The sequence below is a fragment of the Choristoneura fumiferana genome, chromosome 5 (genome assembly GCF_025370935.1).
Source record: "Choristoneura fumiferana chromosome 5, NRCan_CFum_1, whole genome shotgun sequence".
In the NCBI taxonomy this organism is placed as follows: domain Eukaryota; kingdom Metazoa; phylum Arthropoda; class Insecta; order Lepidoptera; family Tortricidae; genus Choristoneura; species Choristoneura fumiferana.
Genome location: NC_133476.1, coordinates 12,922,490 through 12,948,317, shown reverse-complemented (window position 1 = coordinate 12,948,317; position 25,828 = coordinate 12,922,490). Strand labels below are relative to the sequence as shown.

General features: G+C 38.5%; 1 protein-coding gene across 8 annotated transcripts in view; it reads right to left on the bottom strand.

The window, feature by feature from the left end:
- The window catches only part of LOC141428185 (phosphatase and actin regulator 2), a 63,387-nt gene that overhangs the window by 16,319 nt on the left and 21,240 nt on the right, over positions 1 to 25,828 (bottom strand). For all 8 annotated transcript variants that reach the window (XM_074088003.1, XM_074088005.1, XM_074088006.1 and 5 more), the window contains 3 exons: positions 17,564 to 17,734; positions 16,665 to 16,763; positions 14,551 to 14,745 (listed from right to left, as the gene is read on the bottom strand). In XM_074088003.1, the coding sequence (XP_073944104.1) occupies positions 14,551 to 14,745; positions 16,665 to 16,763; positions 17,564 to 17,734 (465 nt within the window). The remainder of the gene's footprint in view (positions 1 to 14,550; positions 14,746 to 16,664; positions 16,764 to 17,563; positions 17,735 to 25,828) is intronic.

The window sequence follows — 25,828 nt, the reverse complement described above, 5'->3', positions numbered from 1 at the left end:
CCACCGGTCTTACATAACCACAACCTCCCTAACCTTAACTCGTACGTACGCCTTTTGAAGGACCTTTGAGCTCCTTCAAGGTTTTTCTCCTACATGCCGGTTGCAAAGCTCCAATAGAAGAAAATACACGTGAAAGCGGGCCATATTCGTGGGATTGAGGCGATATTTACGGGAACACATCATTTACGAAAAGCTCATGAGTGTTTTATTTATATTACCTACTACAATTCCATTAAAATATCAACTTATACAATTCTGAAGTAGACAATCCGTTTCAGAACCATGGCTTTCGGCAGATAACCCATGTCCAATTAATCTGATGACTCAGGGAATTCAACGTGTACCAGAACTACGTAGAGTTAGCAGCGTTAATTACATAATATTAGCTCGTCAATCGGTCGAAGAGTGATGGATGATGTAATTAGTCAGAAATGCGGACGGCGGCGCGAAGGACCTATGCTCGCACAGTAATAGCCACAATGTCAAGAGTACGCTATGGACGCGCGTTTCCCGCACGCTCGCATTCCTCGAGCCACAGCCGCAACGTAAATCCAATCCAGGACATCGTTAAAAATACTTTTGGTGTGACAAACAGAAAACATCAATGACGTGAAATCTCAGGCATTTGGGCTTCTTAATAAAAACTGTAATTTAAAGTCGAAAACAGACTTTCCAAATCGTCAATTGCATATAACGTAGGTATATGATGCTTGAGCCTAACGCCAACATTTGGATTCGTGCCATAAAGTAGATACCCGATGAGTAGTTACAATTCCATTATACCAGTAATTTGAGATAAAATAACATTGCATAAAATAACGAAATATAGGCAAGGTATATAAAATAAGAAACGCCATTACGTATTCCATACACCATACACTCTCAACAGTTACAGGGACTCTGGGGAAATTAACAACCACGTTAGCGATCGTACATTTATGACGTATCTTGAGTAGCTTAACAAAAGAACCGAGAGCGACCTCATCAACGCTTCACTTACAAGTTAATGTACATATGTATGTATATTGCGTCGCAATATTTTTCGACAAAAAGTCTCGTAAATGTTTCGGGTGAAGATAAATTGGTGAAATGGATTAAATTGGGTCGCATTAACATGTGGCGCGAGAGATTCTTTCATGAGCACGAGCACGACGGGGATGAGAAGAAACATTCGCGACAGTGACACAACTAGCGACGCGTGGGCGGGCGACGATGGCCGGTAAACTAGGCATTACGTTGGATTATGTTGCTTCAATATCAATTAAAGAATAAAATACAAGACAAGCTACTAAAATTGCTACGCGTAATCACCTCTCAGCAACCATGACGAAGTAATTTACGTGGCTAAAAATATAATGTACTTTTTAATTTATTAATACAACTTGTAGTAGAATAACGGTAGCTCAAATATTCTCTCTTATTGTGATTTCAAATCAAACCAGAAACGTCCTATAATTTATAAATAACTTTACGCCAATTAAGTACCTACATAACGCGAGTCAGTGGCACGAGGAATCATCTAATTTTAAAATGACCGATTTTCTTACGTTCCATAACTCAATCAGTGCCCGCACCAGACCCAATTACAAAATCGTAGATATATTTGGAATTGAAAATACAAGTGACGTCAAATACTAAATAATTCAAGCGTTTTTCCATTGATCTTAATTTATCGCTTTCAGATTAATGCCCAAAATAAACAGCGTTGCAATTAAGAGAGTATCCAAACGGATTTGCAGATACAAGCCAAATCCAGCTTCACTTTACATTGAGCGTTATTGGAGATAAATTTTAATCATTGGGATTCCAGAGACCACAAATAAAGTTAAAAGATTATTTTTCACCGATGCTCCGATAATTGAGGGACAGCTGTCTCATTTCCATTATCCTGAAAATTTAATTTCCTCTTTTCATTTGTGAAATGCGGTTGGGTTTCGGCGATCAGTCGAACCGGTGCGGCGCAGCGGGTGCGCCGCGGGTCAAGGACGCGACCGCCCGCCCGCCCGTTGCGGAAGCTGGCCTTTTCAGCGAAACTCCACTGCAAAAGTATTCCAGCATTTTCAGCCTCGTTTGACGAAGGACATCCGGGTTGGGAAACAACGCGGCGTCGGAATTACAGGCTGAATACTTTTCATGTATGAAATTGCGGGTCTTTTTTCAATATTTTACTGATTTAAAGGGACAATGTTTAAATTTATACCAAATACTCATAAACCGTCTGCTTTTAAGTATTTGACAAGTTGGTATTTGAGACTTTATCAAAGTAAAATATTTTCCACGAATAATTCGGTAATTTCTACCGCTCTTCCTAAAAACATGTGTTCGAAAATAAAAAGCGCGAGTTTTGCAATCTTTCTAGTCGGAAGTGTAGCCAGTTATTGCGTGGAATGTGGTGATTGACAATCAGGAGAGCAATTAAAATGGCGAAGTTAGCATGACCACGGCGCACTCTCGGCGCGGGCCGCACATAGCTCCGCGAGGCCACGCGACGGCGCCTTCGCCTGCTATTTATCGGTATCCACGTCGGCCGGAGCACGCACTGTCTTAACAAACATCCGTCTTTCTTTTCACTCATCTCGTTTTCAACTGCTTCCGACTCATTGTTTGTAGCAACAGGTGTATGCAAATTAGATCGCTACGCAAAGAGTTATTCGTATCTTTCAGAAGTTACAGCCCGTCCTAAACACATGATGGCCAAGTGGCATACAATCACTTTCCAACAAACAGTTTATGCATTGAATAGTTCGCCGTTTTAGAAAGTTAGGAAAGACAATGCCTTTTTTTACGGCAGATCATTTTTTATCAAAAAAATGTTAAACGTCGGAAGTAATCCGCATTTCTGTCTTAGGTATCTATTTGCTATGTCGTGATTCACGAAACCGCAAAATTATTTGATTCGCGTTTATATTTTGGATATGCGACGCGTATTTAGGGCTCCGTAGTCTTACAAGGAAACCTTACAATTTCGCCATGTCCATCTGTCCGTAGCTTAGCTTAGAGTCTGTTAGTGTCAGAAAGCTGTAATTTTGCAAAAGTATACCTATTTGTTAACGACACTGATAAAGTGGTAAAATAAAACTGCAAAAAAAAAAATCTTTAAAGTGCTTATTTTTTTGTTGAGGCAAGTGTGTGTCCCCCAACCTGCACAAGTTAAACAGGCTGGCCTGAAAAATCAGGAAAAAAAAACATGATGGTAGTATATATGTATAATGAATTTAAAGGGAAAATTATCACAACTTAGAGACTTTACAAGTTAACGAGTAATAATTGAACTCAATATTGAATACTAGCTCTCGCCCACGGCTTCGCTCGTACAGAATTAGTATCTACCTCGTTTAAAACTTGTTTGATCCCACAGAAACCATAGGCACTTGAGGTATCCCATCTTAGGCCTCTAGGTTGGCATGCATCTATAATCCCCCTGGTGTTGCAGGTGTCTATGGGCGGTGGTGATCTCTTATCATCAGGAGACCCACTTGCTCGTTTGCCATCCAGTTGAATAAAAAAATAAAATATATATATAATTTTGGGATAAAAAGTAGCCTATATGCTAATTCAGGGTAAGTATATTAGTACATTTATGCCAAATATCAAGCAAATCCGTTCAGTAGTTTTTGCGTGAAAGAGTAACAAACATCCATCCATACAAACTTTCGCCTTTATCCTACTAATATTATAAATGTGAAAGTTTGTGAGTGAGTGAGTGAGTGAGTATGTTTGTTACTTCTTCACGCTGGAACGGCTGGACGGATTTGAATGAAATTTGGCAAAAAGTTAGTTTATAACCTGGATTAAAACATACTTTTTATTCCGATATTCCCACGGGATAGGTATAAAATCTCGAAATAACAACCGCTGGGCTTAGAGTCATGAAATTTGGTACGTATATAGCTGGACATTTGGAATAACACATAGGCTACTTTTTATCCCGATATTCCCACGGGATAGGGATAAAATCACAAAATAACAACCGCTGCGTTTAGAACCATGAAATTTAGTATGGTTGTTATAATATAACGTCAATGAAAAACACGATGTAATTTTAGGGAATTGCCACAAGAATTTAATGAAATCCCGGAATTTCAATTCAACTGCTGTATCTAGACATTTACGCGTGCAAAGCCGCAGGCAAGCGCTAGTAATACATATTAGTAAGATTTGCCTCATATGGTTTATGATCCGACACGTGCATATAGCCGGTTTTTAAAGCTGCTTTATTCAGTCAGCATTTTAGCAGTGATTGTGATAGAGATATTTAGGAATCAATTATAGTATATGTATAGTGGTGATTTCTCGTTTTGATTCATTGTCTTCGATTCAGATTCAGTTTTTATTATATATGGATAATTATTATAAAAAAAGGAACAGATTTAAGATTAAGGTAATGTTCGTACTGTAACTAACATGATGTGTATGGGACTAGAGCCTGAAACAAATGTTTAATTATTATTATTATTTATTATTTACAAGTCTCACAATTACAGGACACTATAGATACGAGATGGCTACTTATTTTTTACGCGCCAGTCGCATCACTGAACTTGCCATTAGAAGTCATCCGCAGGATAAAAGTTCGTCTAAGGACGACCTTCCCAGTATCTTCTGCATTATAACATAATAAGCAAATTAAATCGTCATATTTTAGGATTCCGTACCTCAATTGGAAAAAAGGAACCCTTAAAATAGGATTACTTCGGTCTCCACCTGTCTGTCGGTGTGTTAAGAGCCTTTTTCTTAGGAACGCGTACTTAGAGAGTACTTACCAATTTTGGGAGACCTGTTGCTAATTAATCAAATACATCCTTCAAGAGGAAACAAACTGAAAGTTATTCCTGCAACTTTCGTTTTCAACGATAATTATATGTAAGTACCTACTAAAATTGTGTTTTCTGTATATATAATGTACCTAATATGCATTTTTTTCGAAGCTGTGCCACTAAAATTGTGGAGTGGAAATGGGAAAACAAACCTAGTTAATTAAAACGTGTAACCTAGTTATCTTTCCTTGTATAAAGCGAAGTTTACCTACCTATGAAAACTTAAGTGACCTAAACTAATCTCCACTCAGAGAAGACTGACAAAAAGTTTAGAAAGTTTGTTAAGATTGTCACGGAGCAGAGGCTGGTAGATCGGAGTGTGGTGCACTGGTGATGAGAGCGTGACATTGACATTGCGGCGGCGTGCCGGGCGGCGCCGAACGCTCCGCTGACTCCAGCACGATAACAACGTTAATACTCCGCAAGTCAGAGAAGCATAAAAAAAACAAAGCATGCCAATGTTAAACGTATGCAATGATGAGTAATGAGGGCGATGAGCTAGCGGCGAATCTCAGCGACTGGTGAAGTGATAAGGCTGATGGCTGTTATCGGTACCGTTGCGGGTAAAAAGCGCGAGGTTCGCGCATTGCCTGGGGACAGGGGACTTGCGGCGCATGTAGTAGTTGTCGTGGCGCTGCGGCGGCAGCGGCGGCACGAAGGGCGGCGGCGGCGGCAGGCGCGCGGGCCGCCGCCTCGCGCCGCCCGCGAAGGCGTCCATGGCGGCGAGCGTGCCGACGTCGCTCATGCTCGCGGCGTCGCGGCGCGCTCGCGGCTGGAAGACTGAACACTGCGGCCGCACGATCGTTACCCCGCCGCCCCGGCGACACCCCCCCGGCGTCCCCGCACCGCGCGCGCCCTTCGATCGCCGCCCGCCCTCAGCGCTTTGCCGGCCGCCCGCCCACGCACTCGCTCGCTTTGTTGTGAATTTTTAATTTATAGCCATTCATTTGCCCGTCCACCGTGTAACAAGAACGAACAGCACGAGATATTAAGGTTCAACGACCGCATAGTATGAATGAGGTTTAAATACATAATTTTAATTTTTTTGGGTTTTATTATATATTTTTCTATTATTAGGTACGTATATTTACCATGTAGGTACCTACTCATATAATTCATGACTTGTAATTAACATAAATTAGGTGCCAATAAGTATGCGACCTTATTTTAAATTACCTACCTACATAATTTCGCGTCAAAAAACATGAAAATCAGACAGAATAGTTTTATTTCAAAACCAAACGCGAGTTTTTAATAAGTTATTTATAAGCAAGTAGGTACACATCGTGTTATATCCACAGCTTGTTTTATTTGACCTACTCACTTTGTAAATTTGAGTCTACGAAAGATTCTCAGAGGACGACTAAAATATGTACAATAAAATATTAGAGATTAATTTCTCAACGGGTCATAAATTAGTTATTTATAGTTCCTTACCCATCTTGGTTAACGCTACTTGCATAAGTAAACGTCCCTATTCATCCCACGCACACAACACAACCTAAATAGAACACTTGAAACAATTGTAAAGGTGTATTATTAATTGTATTTTAAACTTGGGTAACGTATGTGTAGGTTGGCGTGCTTGGATGACTCTTGCAAACTGCATCCTCCCACGAGAGTTCGTGCTTCATCGTTCCATATGTATTCTCACTGCATCATGTGACGTCAGCAGCAGAATTATTACGAATGTATCGCACATGATTTCGGTATTTCTTTATTATTCACGGCAAGCGAGCAGACTAACGTTGAACGGGGAGTTGCTTGTAGACGCGTTATTATGCACATCCGAACTTCATGAATGTAAATTGCTTCCATACGAGTATGAACCTTTTGTACGTACCTATACTATAAATGTACAGAGAATTTATGAGACCTATTTACTTTCAAATACTTTCAATTATAAATATCTTTAATTAATTAAGTTTGTAGACCTACTTAGTAATGAATGACTACCTAAACATAATTTTCAAGTAAAAGTATAATTCAAACACTAATGTACCCAATACCTCAAGTCAGTTTGAGATTTAGAAGCAATATAGCGCCGAAAAGCAAAACAAAATACCTATTTGTGTCGGTTGTTAAACTAAATTCCACTTAATACATTATTTACATTGCGCAATCCTCAAGAATATCGCCAACAAATTCCCAAATCCAATGCTTATATGAGTGTGCCTAAAAGTAGGACTTGTGAGGAGATTCGCTGCGATCCAATTTAAATAATAGCTTTATTGAAAATAGACGATTTATCAACCGAAAAAACTTTCTAGGGCAAACAAAATGTTGACAATCTTATATTAATAAAACAGTATCGTGACTAACGGATAACACACAGTATTAATTACTGGAGCTATTTGGCAGACGCACGTATGAGGTACCTTCAGTGATTTTTCATAAAAGCACAGAGTTTTTGCAAGGATCTCATTGGATGGCAATGTTTTTTAAGTTTAGTTTTTAAAGGGTCATGCCATACTGAAAACCAGAGCTGCGGCTTGCTGTATAGCATCATACTAAAACTTAGGTCCCAGGTAAAGAAATATGAACAGTACGTACGCACCTCTCAAGCAGGCGCAGCCCATGATGTATCCCATCATAGAGACCCTCGGCGCCGGCGGCGGAGGCGGCGCCGGCACGCGCCTGCCGCGGCTCGTCGCTCGCGACACCGCGCCCACACTCACCCGCCGCCTCTAACCCCGCGCCCAGCGCCGCACGCGTCGACTCCGCGCATTTGTATACCACACATTTTCTCACTCATAATTATAATAGTTTAAATAACTAAAATTACGCTTTAATAGTATGTAATTGTACACCAAGTGGTAAACCTGGATGACTGCTCCATCTTCAGACCCTGGATACTATTCTTCGTCAGAGTACGTACACCATAAGGCTAGCGTGTTAATAAAAATGTTCATTCCACAGACCACAAATTGTCTGTGGTAAGTTTATATTCTTTTGCTTTTCATCAGTTTTCATGTGAGCTATGCGTATAGAAAAACCGGTATTGAATTATCCGTTCATTACAAAGTCGAGGCGCTTACCATATATCGTTAACATTAACCAATCGGTAGCACTCGCAATGTATTGATGACCGGATGGCCAAGTGGTTAGAGAACCTGACTACGAAGCTTGAGGTCTCGGGTTCGATCACCGGCCGGGGCAGATATTTGTATGAATAATACGAATGTTTGTTCTCGGGTCTTGGATGTTTAATATGTATTTAAATATGTATATATCTATATAAGTATGTTTATCCGTTGCCAAGTATCCATAGTACAAGCTTTGCTACTGTAATGTTGCTGAAACGTCGAGGTAAATATTACTCGTGTGTGTTAGCGTGATAAGTCCTGTGCGTGGTATTTTGACTATGAGTGGAAAGTGTCCCATGATATTTATTATTTATTATTAATCGCTCGCCGCGCCGCAAGTGGCGCATGGTCCTAGGCGGAACATAAGCTAAGGCTTAGTGAACTGTAAACCTATGTGTAAAAGCTTTTAACGTCGCAGTGGGTCCACCGATCATTAATCATAAGAAATAACAAAAGTAACGTGAAAGGGATAAGACAAAATTCCACTTATCTGATTGATGGTAATTCATATGGAATTTATAGAAGGTAAACATTTGGCACGACGAGATATTAAAGACAACTTAACTTAATATATGTATTTCCATTAGTCACAGAAAAACGTTTCTAAATAAAAACAACAGCCTTATTGAGTTATGCCAATCTGGATTGGCAGATTTTGACTGAAGCTGCGGTAGACAGACATGATTTAATCTATCACCTGTAAAGCAGGAGGTCATAGGTTCGACTTGGGCTTTGATCTCAGAGATTCTACAATTTATGTTTAAAGCTTTGTTTGTGATTACTGATCAAGCTTGTCATTGAAGAAAATATGATCAGAAAGTCTGTATTATATATAAGCTGATAATATAAAAATTGAAAAGTTGAAGAAAATAATACATTTTTCGTAAAAAGTTAATGAAACCAATGTATATTTTTAATTATTTAGTGGATTCAAATCTTATCAAGACCTATTAAGTGTTTCAATAGACACATAAAACAATTTCCCTGCGAACATCTACTCAATCAAATATCTATTCAATCAGAAATTGGCATTTAGACTACCTTTAGATGTCAATTTAAATTGGTAAGTGGATCTCCGTTCGTCATTGCATAATTAATTCATACCTATAGATTAGTGATAACCTCAATACGATTTATTATCTTGGTGATTATTGACATATCATCGCTTTGAAATATTAATTTAAGATAAAACCTGATCGCTCGCTCGATTAGATTAATTCGTGCAAAGAGAAAATAATTCAAGTATAAATTAAAATTAGAGCTATTTATTTCATTCTTAAACAGCCATAATATCATCACCGCTATTGTCTCCAGCTTGCATTTATCCCACTGCTGCTGGGTACAGTCAGCAAAAAAGATATGAATACAGCCAAAGTGCAAAAAATATGTATAAACGACCTTAGGCAATAAAGTAATGTATACATATTTTTGGCACTTCAAACGTATGTATATTTTTGTTGTTGACTGTACTGTACATCCCTCTTATCAAAATGAAAGCATTCAGTTTAGGCTACAATTCCCAAGCGGGCCCAGCGCGTATTAACAACTTCACACACACTATTCAACTACTTCGCAGGTGTCTTCAGGTCTCATAAAAGTTCATGGTTTTAAAATACACTTTCGCAGATAAATGACTATTTCTCAAAAAGTTGTCCATTTTTAAATTTTTCAGTTGTCGTCTGTCGACTTATAAAAAATCCTGACGCTATTTCACAAGTAATATTGTTTTTAAATATATACAAAACCTTGTGGTAAAAGTGATAAAAAGTCAGATAATCTTTGTTGTTGGAGCCAATAGAAAGTTTTGATGTAGTTACAAAATTAAGTACATTTTTTTCCTCACAAAATTTCGTGAAGTTTTCCTGACGTCAAGAAATTTTGGATGTTTTATGTAGTTTATGTTTTATGATCTCGTCCTTAGGGTTAATAATTTCTTGACAAAACTGATTTCTTGTCAATTTCATGACGGGACATTTTTTTGAGAAATACTCAAATTCCGAAAAACTTAACAGTGCGTGCTGGAATTCGAGCCCACGATCCTCTGCTTTGCCAAGTCATAGGTCAAACCATTATGATTACGGCTTTTTTTTCATAATATTGCAAACACAGACATTATGCCTATCGTTGATTAAAAAGAGACCATTTGAAATTCAGACAAATTAGTGAACAAAGCATAATACAGTTTAAGTTTTTATTAAGCCAAAGCACTCCTACTATGTAACTTAACTTTGTGCATCATTGACTACCTACCACAGCTTTGTATAGTCTAACCTACTAATCCTAATAATAATCCCTTTGGATACTGTTGTTCTCATTACCATTTCAATGCTCGTATTTATGCTTTTTATCAATATTTCGCATTAAAAATAATGTGTCATTGACTAAGCATTTTTCTAAGAAACATAAATAAGTATTCCCAGCGGTAGATGATTATGGGCACCGTGGGACAATATTGCCGGTGCAGCGATCGCGTGCCGTGCCGGCTGCCGACCGGTGACGATCGATAACGCCCGCAAAGCTCGCGTTCAACATTTCTTGTCTCCACGGTTATGAATCATATTCGCTACCATATGAAAAAACTAAGTCACATAAAAACTTTAGCAAAATTAAGTTTCCCATCCCACTCATCACAGTTGACAGTCTCCACTCAATACTAAAATATCCTAGACATTATGTTTTTGGAGTGATAAGGCGAATAACTTTTGTCTAATGTTACGAATGGCATATACAGTCCGAAATGGCACAATGGGCAGATTCCTATTACGTCGTTTGCGTCAATACCGTGTCATAGGCCGTCGAGATTTTTACGCAGAGACGATTGTTTAGTACGGGGTATTAGTCCGTGATTTGACAGGTGGCGTATTGTCGTGGGCGGTGATAGAATGAGGTTAGGGCGGAGAGCGCGAGGCTCCGGTTGCGGCAGGTCGCAGGTCGCGGGGCCGGCGGGCGCGGGCGCGGGCGGGCGAGCACTGAGGCGCCGCCGCGCCGCTTCGCGCTCTCGCAGTTCTACCCCCGCTCACCCCCGGCCACTGAAAGCCAGATCTAGACTTTCACGACCGACCGCGGCGCAAAGTCTAAAGCGCACGTCCTGACATATAAGTTTCATACCGTCACTATCTAGATACCGCCTTTGCGTTCGTTATTTCTATGTTCCAGTCATGGATAAGGCGCTAATGCCGCACTCGCTCATATATAGGTAGGTAAGATGAATATACATCAGTGATCCCTACCATATTTACGTTACATTACTGGTCAGGTATAATACCTATTAATCGGTAATATTGCTTGGAGTGTGTAGTGTAATTACGTAGGCATGAAGTAAAGTTGCTAAATATTAATTAGCTATTATTGTCGCTGTTCATTTCGAACCACCAATGTCTGCCAAGGTTCATATTTTCATATGGAAAAGTTCCAAAGGGTAGGATACATGATTTTATTAGTCTCTTCGAATGTACTTGATACAGGACAGAACAGTCGAGGACATAAATATCTATACAGCTACAGCGTCATATAAATGTATACATCGACCTCATGGTTAGTGACATAAAGGTGCACAGATATTTTTGACGCCTTGGTAACTTACATATATTTATGCCCTTGACTGTACAAGAGATGCAGGAGTTAAAAATTATAGTCATGGTAAATAAGGTTGGCTTCTTGATTTATTTTCTATCAGTCTCTCATTTTTTTTTGTCTTCATTACTTTACAACTATTGTTCTACGTAGGTACCTACATACGTATAGAGTTATTAAAGTTTAGTGACGTCATTATTGCCATGCCTATGGATTCCGAGCGGCCTGCAGGTCAACGCACGGCGAGCGTCCTGCCAGGACGTCGCTAATTCCCCACACGCGCCAATCCTATCCACTCATCAATGCGCGTCCAACATTTACTACATAACTACCAGTTATAACCCAGTTAAGAGCTCATTTGTAAGTCATGAGTGGTTGAAATTATAACTTCAGGTAATTTTTAATTAGAAAAGCTTTGGGACTAATTAGTACAGTTATTCAATTAATATATACGAGTCGCTTAGCACGGTCATGGCGAATTGCGCTCCACGGTATATAATTCTGTTTCAAAGAGACTGCTTCATTTTTGCCAAAGTTGGGGAACGTAATAAATAATGAGCTTCCCTTGTTCACTGTCGAAATAATACGATGAACATTTACCTCCCTTCTGCAATATGGAAGGATAATATAATATTCTACGAGTGTTTATGGGATATTTGGACCCTACTTTGCCGCTCTTTTATACGCTATGATACCCGGACCAAACAATAATAATTGACTGGTCTCGTGGGCTCCAATCACTGCACATATAGTTACCGCCGGGTTGAAAAGGGCGGTATTCAAGCCCAATTGAAGATTTAACCCTTTTCTTACTGCTCATATGTGGACCCAGTTTTGAATTGGAAACCAGTAAACTAGGATGGATACACAGAATAGTTTACACTATGCTTCCTACAGAACTCAGAACTAACAGCTTTTGTTAGTTTGTTTAGTACCTAGGTATATACTTTCCGTAATTATCCAAGTTTAGAAAGCATCCGGAAATCGTCGATTGGTACTTACGAGGTATTTTTTTCGGTCCAGTAGCTTTTTCAATTATTTTAATTGAAATAGTTTTTAACATGGTTGCCATTTCTGGACACTAAAGCAAGAATGATTTGAAAGGATAGATTCGTGTTTAGTGAAGTGTTCCTAAGAGGCTAACCACACCTCATCATCCAGCCTATATACGTAACACTGCTGGGCACAGGCCTCCTCTCAGAACAAGAGGGCATGGGCCATAGTTCCCACGCGGGCTATAGTAACCACACCTAAATTGGGTTAACTTAACAGTTTGTTTTTACAAAAGCTACTTAAATTGGCAAAGCGAAAAAAAATTAAACAAAAATATAATGTTAATAAATTTATAATATGAATTATTACTTATTGTCGTTCATGTAGATGTTTCCCCGTGTGATTGATAGTATTGATACGATTTAATGAAAGAGCTTCCATAAAAAAGAGAATTTATATCGAAAATACAAACTGAGACATGGACGCACAAAAAATCCAGAAAAGGAGACCAGCGCTGGGAATCGAACCCAGGTCCTCAGCAATCCGTGCTGCGTGCTATAACCCCCACACCACCGCTGGACAGGAGTCTAGACACGAATTTCTCCTATTGTCACATATCTCAGGTTGCTTTTTTCCACTACGCTGCTTAAGCAGCAGCACTAGCGACATCTATGTTTCGCTCTCATCGAGAGACGTCACATTCTTTTGGAACTAACCGCTCACCCAGACAAGAGATGTCGCTACTAAGCAATCAAATTATGATTGGTTTTTTGGAGTCTTTTTGTTTTGTAATACATGTAGCACGCAACACGGATTGCTGAAGACCTGGGTTCAATTCCCAGCGCTGGTCTCTTTTTCTGGTTTTTCTGTGCATCCATGTCTCAGTTTGTATTTTCGATATGGTTTCACGGGATACCCGTAAAAGTAACGAATTTAAAGCTGAAATAATTAAAAAAAAAGACTCCAAAAAACCAATCATAGGAGAATTTATGTTTAAATTAGTCCAAGTTCTATTCTTGTAACTGAAGTGTCTATAATTCGTAAAACAAGTACAATATACTAACACAAACAACAGACTAGACGGTTCATATTATACATGCCTTGCATTTTATTTTTTTTCATTATAATTGAACTAAAAGAATTTCTTTGGTCACCCGCGACCTTATGATAGCTAAGTGTATGCAAAATATGCGTGTTCATGCAGTTTCTCCACCTCCACACTGTAAAAACACACACAAATCACAGAAACCCATCTACGAGTATCACAACCACAACACTACTGACTGCTGCTTAGTCTAACATCTGGTAGCATGGTGTACGGTTGTGTTGCTCTGAAGATGAGCTCTGGTTGAGTTCGAAATGCGACGGTGTAGTGTGATGGTGGTGGTGATAGATTGGTTTCTGTGATTTATGTGTGCTCTTACAGTGTGGAGGTGGAGGAACTGCATGAACAGGCATATTTTGCATAAACTTAGCTATCATAAGGGTGAGCAAAGAAATTATTTTAGTTCATTGATATTATTATGTACCTCCGCAAAGTAACGCCTGATTCAATAAATTATTCATTATAATTCATAATTTTTCTGATTTTCTGTACAAACGGCACTGCTGTAGCATCTTACATCCCTTTCAATCAAAGGCAACTGACAGTATGTTTGAAGAGTGGCGCCGCTCAAATTCATTGCCGCTTGTCATAGCCTTCAACTTCAATTTTAGAGTCGACCCGTTTATTTTCACATCTAGTTTTGCTTACATTTAAAAATCAGGTTGAAAAACAGACAAATTCCTGACACCGTGGTCACTGTCAGTGGGCGTCTACTAGCATTGCCATGTGACTATTGCTAATCTGTAACGTTGCTTCAATAGGACCAAGGCTTGCTGATAACGCCACAAGCTAATATGCTAATATACATCCTACACCGCAAGGAGCTCCCAAAGCGGATTCATGGGTACTTTATTATGGCTAAGTAGTGGACTATTTGGCTTATCAAAGGTTATTTTCCAGGGGGGCTGGATACTGAAAAGCCATGGCTAACATAATGAAGCAGAATTGGCAAGTTCAAAAGAAATGTATTACTAACCTATGACATTGTTGTTCTGATGCATGGAATGCGCGGCGGCGGCGGCGGCGAGCGCGTTCGCCAACGCCGCCTGTTGATGCTGCATCTGCGTCGCTAGCTGCGCCTGTAGCGCGGCGTGTGCGTTGCTGATGCCGCGGTCCATGCTGCCCGGCGCCTCCGCTCGAGCCTCCTCGCCATACGTAGGAGAGTCTTCATCTGTGTACAATAACTAGTGTCATCAAAATATAACAAATGAACCAGTTACATGCTAGAAAAATAAAATACCGCAGCCTGTGAGCTTAAAAGTTTTCAACAGATTATAAAATCAGGTTAAAAAAATATTTTCTGAATATATGAGGATAATATGGTCAAACCCAAGAACTTAAGATTTTCAGAATGTTCACATATGTTGTGCTATAAGAGCTACCCATAAAGTAATACCACATTTCAAGTTTATGGGACAACTGGATGTACCCTATAGTATAGATATTGATTCCCCGGTAATTTGTACGGTAGCACCTTTTTAAAAACCGTTTCATTGTTTTCATTGACCCAAGGGGTAGCAGCCCTTAGTCTTTGATATTCATTTCAGTTGGATACATCTACGCATTAGTGCAAAAAAGGGGTCTTGGGATGGACGGATAGACGGAGAATAAAGTGATCTTACAATGGTTCCGTTGTTGCCGACAGAACCCTAAGAACTTGTCTGTTTTTGTCAGTCACTATACGCAGGCAGGGTTGTTTTACAGAAGGTTGTTTTAGGTGTGGCGAGGGACACTAACATAAAACTACAAGTAATAGAGGCTAATGCGAAACATAAAAGTGGCGTGCATAATTATGATAATGCTCTGCAAAGGAGGTGAAGACAGGGAACAGCAAGAAACAATTTGAGTTCGCCAGCCCCGCAGTTAAATACGAGTAGTGGTTTCTAAATTCCCCCAAGGAAGGAATCAGTAATTTTTCAGACTAAGAGTTTTTTTTGTCCTTAGGATCCTTCTTTCTATTGGGGCATCTTTTTTTTAGTTTTTAACTTAAGCTCAAAAATTTCAGAGTTTATTTTTAGTATGTAAAATAAGAGTACGTTATTATGATCAAGTTTACGATTTATATACAACGCGTAGCATACTAGCAAGAGTGCTCGTTAGAAATAAGAAATTTTGTATGTCCATTTGTTTGGTAAGATCCCATCTAAAAAAAACGGCCAAGAGCGTGTCGGACACGCCCGAAATAGGGTTCCGTAGCCATTACGAAAAAATGAAGTAATATATTTCTAAGGATTTCGTATTTTGTACGGATTATTCCAAGTTTAGGTATAAAAGTCAAAGTCAACGTCAAAATATCTTTATTCAATTCAGTATATAACAAGCACTTATGAATGTCAAAAAAAATCTACCCCCGCTTCGGAAAAACCTCTATAATATCTTATACCTTAGGCTGCTATTTACTCTTAAACTACTAATAATTCTCAAGAAAACTTAACCGTTATAGTTTTCCTTGTAAGTTTGGTATACTTACTACCATCCTAATTTTTTTCCAATTTTTCCACCCACCGGTTTAGATTTTAAAGGGGGGGTGGGGGTTGACGCTCGATTTTAATGAAAATTTGCACTTAAAAGTTGAATATTTTGCAAAGAAATCACTGAATCGAAAAATCGTTTTAGCAACCCCCTAATGGTTTTAAAAGACCGATCCAACGATACCCCACACTACACGATTGGATGAGAAAAAAGAAATCACCCTCACTTTACGTCTTTTGGAGGTACTCTAAAAAAATTATTTTTTTAATTTTTTATTGCACTCGGCATAGTTAAAATTATTATTTTTTTTAATTTTTATCTTACCCGGCACAGTTTCCATATACATTCGTGCAAAATTACAGCTTTCTAGCATTGATAGTTCCTGAGCAAACCCGCAGACGGACAGACAGACAGACAGACAGATATGGCGAAACTATAAGGGTTCCGTTTTAGCCATTTTGGCTACGGAACCCTAATAACTAAACATAGGAAATGAGAACTGTGGATAGTTTTGTTGTATTACCAGCACAGGTCTTGAGATAACAAGAAGTTTTCTGTATGAAAACGGGATCAAATATTATTATTTATATTTTTACGTATGTAAATACAAGGTCTTACTGGCTTCAGGCACTGGTGTGATCGGACTCTCCGGCAGGAGAATTCCTTTCTGCACCAACTCATCTCTATTAGCTCGGACGGATATCTTCCTTTCTAAAGCTGCAAAGGAAAATAAAAAAAATATTATAATTCAGGAGGTACTCATATAAATTTTATATGCTATGAAAACGTATGATGATAGCTCTTTGGCGAGCAGCTGTTCAGGAGTGGTAAAATTATTAGGGTGTTACAGACTTTAATTTAATATAAGTAAAGGTCTATGCTTATGTTATGAACAATGAGTAATAACCCTAATTTACCTAAATAATGACCAATCCATCCAATGATAAACATTGCAAAACGTGATTGCTTAACTTATATATATGTCACAGTAAGATGGTTGAAGCTGTATTATATTCCTAGAGATAAAACTACAATCACGGCTTCAACCATGTTATAGTACAAAAAGTACAAATTAATGAGTGTGGGATTATATCGTATGCAAAGGTACAGTCAAACCAATTAGATTCCTGGGCCACCATAGAATCTTATCTTAGTAAATAATTTGATTTGTTCATCCATAACATAATGCTTATCGCATAAAATAAATGTCACGATGGCTTACATGGATGGTAGCCTAGGAACCAAAATTGCTTTAAGGTAGATCGATTATTTTTGCTCCCGAAACCAAAACAAATTTAATTAAAATCTTTAGAGCAGGTTTCATGAAATTAATAGATAAACAAGAATTGAAGAATATCTTTAAACAAGCAATTATTTCAAAAGATATTCATTTTAGCATTTTTTTGGGAAAAAACCTCTCTTTGGCACTTACAACCTTTCTTGGATCGATGCAAATAAAATGTGAGGAACGTAACGGTCCACTTTAAATAAGGAATGCATGACGTTAGGTAACTTACTTCTAGAGGCTGCTTCAAATTTGTCTGATTTCTTTTTCCGCTTCCATTTCCACGGTTTGAAGAGTCTACCGAGGGCCGAGAACTTGGACTTAGTCCTCTCGACCGGAGGCGTGCGCGCGCCCGATCCCAGGCTATTCGTGCGCACCGTCGTCGTGCCATTCTGTTTCTTGGCTGCAAACAAAAACACAGACATTAAACTAATTTGACTTTAATATTCCAAGTATGAACAGCGCAAAGAGATTACTCACATTCCCTAGTGCTACTAAAGCAGACTTTTAAAACTAATTACTTGAAAATATGCTGGTGATGCTATGGAATTACTCCGAAAGTCATTAGACTGTTTGTATAAATTACCAAAATAAACTCTCAAGTCATTGGAAAAAGCATAAATATTTATTTATCAATATGTGCTATGAAATGAGACTGGTACTAAAACTTAGGAAACTATATAACATAAAGTACGATAGCAAAAGTGTACCTATTAGGACTTGATTAGAACTGTTTACTGTTCTATTAATCGTACTGACAAGGAAAACTTATAACATTATGTCAAAGATTGCGTGGATGTCTAAGAAGTAAAGTATAATTAGTACCTAGTGCCGCAACTTAAGCAAAACTTTGTGATGGTGGAGAACTCATGCGTAAGCTCAGCGATCTCTCTCGGTAGATACGTATCTGTCACATGCTTCAATGTCATCAACGTTAGAAAAACCTAAAGACACAGGCTTCACGACGGCACTGATAATACATCTGTACACAATGTACTCACTCATACATACATTGACTGAATAAATGGCCCCATTATGTCGAAAGTGTATTGTTGAAGACTGTCCGTGCCCATCACAATACTAACGGGGAACATACAAAAGAGAAACTATGTATCTTGTGATGGCGTGTTAGCACAAGCTAAGTTCACAGAGTACGAGTATTTTTAACATGTAAGTAGGTATTTATCATTCGATATATATACCAGAAAAGTAGATTTCTGAATAAATCGCAAACATTTCAAAATCACAGACTGAACAGGATGAACTGAAGAAAGTTTCGGGTCGATCCGGTCATGCATAAAACAAAGCACGGTTGAATTAGTCATTTAAAATTCAAGAGACATCTTCAGTCTTGAGCCAAAATAACGTTAAGTGAACAGTTTTCGAGCCAACTTCAGTCAGATCATACTTAAATTCTTTGTTCGTCAATTATTGTTGAATTGACGTCGCGGAACCTTCTCTTAGAAGTTTGACTATCAATATTGCACTCACTATAATTTTTCTAAGGTATGAATGGCTGGCTGGGCCAGACCTTCGTTATCCCGACAGTTCTCATCGCCTCCACCGACCGTGCATTATCACAAGTAACTACTCATCTATACATAATAAAGCTGAAGAGGGTCGAAAGTCTGTAATATGAAAAGATATCCGAAAAAAAGTAGACTGAGGATACTTAGGGGCTGTTTTACCATCCATTGATTAGTGTTAACTGACGGTTAAATGTGATGCCGTCTCCGTCTATTCGAATAAAACAAATAGATACGGCATCACACCTAACCGCCAGTTAACACTAATCAATGGATGGTGAAACAGCCCCTTAGAATCAATAACAGAACACGCTCCAACAGTTTTTAGAATTTTTGTTTGTTTACCTGGTTGTCTGTTTATTTGTTTGTCGTTTATTTCACTTGAGAACGGCTGAACGGATTTACCTGCAAACTTTACTAAACTGTCGAGAAAATCCCCGGCCAGGTTATAGGCTATAAAAATTTAACCCCTAAAGAGGGGGGGGGTTTATTCACTACACTCGATTGAGTTAAGTTCTAAACTTAAACAGCACTGAAATTAAAATTAATACGTTGTGACATGAATACGTCACCGAAAAAGGATTTTGCCGAATTATCTCTTAAGTTTAGAAGAGGGGGCACGGATATCAACATAAGAGAACAATATCTGCCTTTGAGCTATGATTCATATTTGCTATGAGCTATATTTTTTATATAGTTTACTCACAACTAGTACACATACATGACTCACAAAATTTTACTATAAAAAACCAAGCGGTTCCGTAGTAAAACGGTAATAACTCAAAAAGTTAAATGACTAAAAAATTGACTTTTACTACATAAATCACTAAGTCAAATTTTCATAACAAAAAGAAATATAATTGAGAGCGACCGCTCTAGATTAAATGATTTTTATACCTTTATATTTAACGATCTATCACAGAAATAAATAAAAAATAATAATATTGGAATGCAACTTGGTCAAAATTGAAAAATACTGTGGTAAGTAAATAATCGCTCGGAGAGTTCAAACATATGCGTCCCTCCCTTCTAATTTCTGAACCAATTGTGACGGTTGAGCAACCACGGAACCTTATACTGGCATGGCTCGACATGCGATTGCCCGGTTTTTATTAAATTTAGACATTTATTAATAGCTAGTAAAGATTGTTCATAATTTGAGAAAGTCCACCTTCTCAGAAAATATATCTTCTGAGAATGTGCTCTATCTGAGAAAATGCACTCTATCTGAGAAAGTGTGCTTATTGGGAAGTTCACTTTTAGAGACGTGTACCCATGGGCATACCCAGGTGGGGGGGCAGGGGAGGGCAGCTGCCCCCCCTGGAAATTGTATGTTCTACAATATATTATGCCCCGTTTACCTATGAAGCAGGATCCTTTGCGGGTGTTCACCCAACACACTACATATGCCTTGTGTTTCATGTAGTTGTCTTTGTGTAGTGTGTATGACAATACAAGTGCAGGCGATCTGACCTAAAAAAACTGACTTCCCCCCCCCCTCCTAGGCAAGAAGCTGGGTACGCCCTTGCGTGTACCTTCCGAGAAAGTGATCCTTCTAAAGAAGCGCACTTTTGGAGAAAGTGTACGTTTCGAGAAAGTGAGCTTTTTCAAGCCTGTCCCGAGAAAATCTTATTAGGTACTGTCCAGTCTGTACAGTCAACGTCATAAATAAGTGATTACTTTTGTTATCACGATTTCGTATGGCTTTTCAAACACGAAGTTAAAGTGACAAGGTACACAAGTGATCACTTATTTATGACATTGACTGTAATATGGAGTATTGTGTAAACATCGAAATCTACGCAGACGAAGTCGCGGGCAAAAGCTAGTACATAATAAACTTGAATATAAGTAGGTACAACCCAGCTACTATCAGTAAAAGCCGAATCCTCATAATAAGAAAGGCCGGGGAAGCAATTATACTCCTGGCCCATGGGCGCGTTACATTTAGGGCCATTCGATGTTTTTCACGCGCACAAAATACCCGTACGACTCGACACAGGTAAAAAGGTAAACAAAGTATTCCTCTTTCTTTAGTAAAGCGATACGACGCAACACAAGATAATTTATACGTCAAAGACCTAAATACAAGGAGTAACTGGATGTTTTGCAACAATGATAATGTCAAATCAATCACACAGACGGTTGTTTGTTCTGTACCCAAATGACAATTGATAGACACCAGTTCAATTAACAGAAAGGCTTACACGGGGGCCTGACGTAAATAGAACCCAATGTTTGTGGTGAGATTTGTTCGAAGCTTTGCTTTATATTACTGTACGTGTGCTGTCCAGTTTTTTTATTCAATCAACACTAGAAGTTAGGTCATGAAGACATGAAAAACTACCCCAATTGGATATTAAGCGTGCATCTATTACATTTACAATCACTACCAGACCCAGCTAGCCGTTAGGATACCCCATTGAAAATATGATGTCAACCTAAATACAATTACCTTACTAAACTAAAATGAAGTAGGTAATTATGAGAACGACTCTGAACGCTATCTCGATGTAGAGTAGAGATTAAGTTTGATGACAAACTATTGTCGATATAACAACGGTATGTAACAATGCGCAGCCACAACTCATAAAATCGTTCTGCGTCGTAGTTGTAGGTACAGAATCAACAGAGCACAATGTCGGAAAAGCTTGTAAACATTTATGTAGGTATCTATTTCCTATTACAGCATATTATTCACTATCTTTACGATAGTACCGTTATATGTTAACACGTGGAATGTTTATAAATAAGTCCTAATCCGATATTAAGCGTACCTGTAGCTCCGAGTTACGTGGCAGCAGTACAAGTTACGGTACAAAACCCTATAATTACGTAGATAAGAAGTGAATGAGTCACGGAAATGTCCCATCGCACCGACTGTGCCGGTGTGCCCACGCGCGCGGTGATCGATGAGCCAGCGCCGACGCACCTCCTGCGAACATCGCGACCCGCGACCGCTATTCACGAACCATCACGAGTTCCAATGGCCTTATTGTGCGAATACACCTCTGAATTGCTTTTTACAATGACCGATGGTTATCATAACAAATAGATTAAATTCAAGTTGTACGCTTCGAGAAATATTTTGGGAGCAACGACATTTAAATATGTAGGGGCTTTTTTATCTAACTTAGCAGTCGACTACGAGCATGGAACTAAAGATAACCGCACTTTGAAATCATGTAAAGGGACGAAGGGATTTAGGTACGTAAAACTTCTAATTTCGGTGATTATATTAAAAAACATAACACAATAATCTGCCAAGTGCGAGTCGGACTTGCACATCGAGGACTCCTTACAGATTTGTACGTGTGCATTATGTATGTATCTAGATATGCCAAAATCAACTCCATAGAAGGCCGTATTAATAAAAATCCAGTGTCAGCGGTAGCAGAGCCCTGCTTATTTATTAGCTTAAAGTGTGTGGTCATTTTATACTGATTGGATGGGTAGCTTAATTAAAAAATATATATATTTGTTTTATTTTTTGTTGTAACGGCAAAAGACACATTATAATATAGATACATATCAGTTGTCTATCTATTACGGTTCTTGAAATAAAGTCATGTGACGGACAGACTGACGGGCGGACGGACAGTATACCTTAATAGGGTTGTGTTTGTCACCCTTCGGGTACGGAACCCTAAAAACTAAGTTCGTAGGAATGTGTAGTAGGTAAATTATGATTCACTAAGCCCTTTGTTGCGTAATAGAATTATTTAAACAATGTAATTAATATGCTACTGCTGTAGCGCATTGGAGTTGTTGGCTCTAAGGTGTAGTAGACGAAAACAAAGCCGTTATAGTCTACAATAAACACATGCCTTTAAGTAAACAAAATAAGTACTAACAATAAAATACAATACAATAACTCTTTATTGCACACCAATACAGTAAACAGTACAGAAAACACAAATATATACATAGAGAACCAACTTAAATATTTAATTAATTCAATTCATCAACTACTACTACCTACTACTTACCTACACCCTTACTATAATATTATTATGTTTATACTAGCTGTTGCCCACGACTCCGTTCGCCTTGATGTATGAAAAATAGTTTACGTCCCTATCCTTAGACCTACCGAATATAAATACACAAAAAAAAAACATTAAAATCGGTCAAGCCGTTTCGGAGTTTGGTCACAAAAATTTGGTATTGGGAATTGGGATAGTTTGAGATTATGTGATAGACATAAGGACTGTTCAATTTAGTAAGCGGACATGCTTACCTAAACCTACTTATACTTCGACTTTCACACTATTTCTATAAACAGTTGATAGTTATAATTTTACCAATAGTCTGTCTGTCAATAGTTTTGTTATTTCTGTTAACTACCAAACATCTTTCACAATAGAGCAAATAAAAATAGCAAATCGCAAATTGATACTGCAAAAAAAAAATATAACAAAAAATTGAAATTTTCTACCAGTCTGAAGTCGGTCGGAGCCTCAGCACGAGCCAGCAGGAGTGGATCTCTAGTCATCTACCTCACCTACGCACTATATGTTGGGTTTCAATCACTCCTGCTGGCTCGTGCTGAGGCACCGACCGACTTCAGACTGGTAGAAAATTATTTTCATGGTTTTTTGTAGTCGGTTAAATTTTTTGTTATAATTTTTTTTTTCACGCTTTTTAGTGTAAATAATCTACGAGTAAGATACAATACTTAGTTCAATATCAACTGCTGTTCATTATTGAGGAGTCTTGGTGCTACCACCCGTTTTATATCATATGCATTACGAGGAGCATAAATCGCCTAGCAACTGTGTCAAAGTACTTAATTAAAATTCAACCCGTGAAATACTTGTTAAACTGTGGTCTTCATCATCAGTTCCACTTCGCCAAATGATGATTTTCAAGAGCAAATGCACGAGTTACTACTAAATATACCCAATTTACTATAGATGTCCCTACAACATTTGAAGAGTTCCCTCGATTTCCTTAAGATCCAATCATCAGATCCTGATTTGGTGCTTATGGGACCTAATTGAAGACATCCCTACTAAGACTTTGGGAGCGAATATTTCCGGAAATCTTCGCTTAATCAAAAAAGTTTTTGAGAAACCTTACTATCTTTTCAAAAGAGCTGTCGAACTATGTGCCACACGATGATGAGTTTATTTTTTTTTTCAATTTCTGTTACGTGTATGGAGTCCCTATAAATATTTATTTTTTGTAATTTAACTACATTACATCTTGTAGTTTTCGAGTAAAATGCCTGTGACATACGGACGGACGGACGGACAGGCAAACGGACAGACAGACAAGACAAGGACAAGGTCCGCCCGGATTGCTACCACCATCTTGCTCGCTAATCCTGCCGTGAAGCAGCAGTGCTTGCACTGTTGTGTTTCGGCTTGGAGAGTAAGACAGCCGGTGAAATTACTGGCACTTGAAATATCCCATCTTAGGCCTCTAGGTTGGCAACGCATCTGAAATACCCCTGGTGTTGCAGATGTTTATGGGCGGTGGTGATCTCTTACCATCAGGAGACCCACTTGCTCGTTTGCCATCCAGTCGAATGAAAAAAAAAACTGTTTTTTTACTGCCCGCTTAGTAAATTGAACAGTCCTTAGGATAGTTTTCATGCCGGGAAATTCTACAATTACTGCGAGACAGCGATGAACAAATTTGCGGAGAACTGACTGATAGTAACTCTGTTCATGAAAGGTCGATGACACGCTACACCTCCACGAATAAGATTAGGCCATATGGTAGTTAAGTCTGTATTACCTACTTTCATAAATGGTCACAGAACCAAAAACAACAATCAGCGATTCGAGCTCACGTGAACAACAGGTACGATATAATAATGACGACAACCACTAACAAGGAACGTATCATATTTTCATAATCCATACTAATATTGTAAATGCGAAAGTGTGTTTGTATGTTTGTGTGTTTGTCCGTCTTTCACGCCGTAACGGAGCGACGGATTGACGTGATTTTTGAGATAGAGATAGTTTATGGGCCCGAGAGTGACATAGGCTAATTTTTATTCCGGAAAAATGCAGTTCCCGAGGGAACAGCGCGCGATAACCGAATACCACGCGGGCGGAGCCGCGGGCAAAAGCTAGTAAACAATAATTACGATGGAGGATAAAAAAAACTTAAAACTGCCGACTACCTAGTATGTATATACTTATAACTTATAATAACAAAAACCGGCCAAGAGCGTGTCGGACACGCCCAAAATAGGGTTCCGTAGCCATTACAAAAAAATTAAGTAATATTTTTCTAAGGATTTCGTATTTTATACGGCATCTTCCAAGTTTAGGTATATTTTATACCTTAGGCTGCTATTTACTCTTAAAATACTAATAATTCTCAAGCAAACTTAGCCGTTATTGTTTTTCTTGTAAGTTTCATATACTACTATCCTGAATTTTTTCCACCCACCGGTTTAGATTTTAGAGGGGGGATTTTTAATGAAAATTTGCACTTTCAAGTTGAATATTTAGCAAACAGATCACTGAATCGAAAAATCATCTTAGCAAACCCCTAATGGTTTTAAAAGACCTATCCAACGATACCACATACTATAGGGTTGGATGAGAAAAAAAAAACACCCCCACTTTACGTCTATGGGAGGTAACCTAAAAAAAATTTTTTATATTGTACTTTTTTTTGACAGTTTACATATACATATCCGTGAAAAATTACAGATTTCTAGCATTGATAGTCCCTCAGCAAAGCCGCGGACGGACAGACAGACAGACAGATATGGCGAAACTATAAGGGTTCCGTTTTTGCCATTTTGGCTCCGGGACCCTAAGAAATGTTAATGCTAATAACAGATTGAGAAAAAAAAACAACTGATTTACTCTCCTATTCAGGATCGGAAATAAAAAGAAGATGCTTTGAGAAGATAAAGACTGCGCCAACCACTCGTAATTTATGGTTTCTTTTAGTGTGCTAAAAGTTGTTCATGCACCAAAAAATACAAATAATGTTGGCTG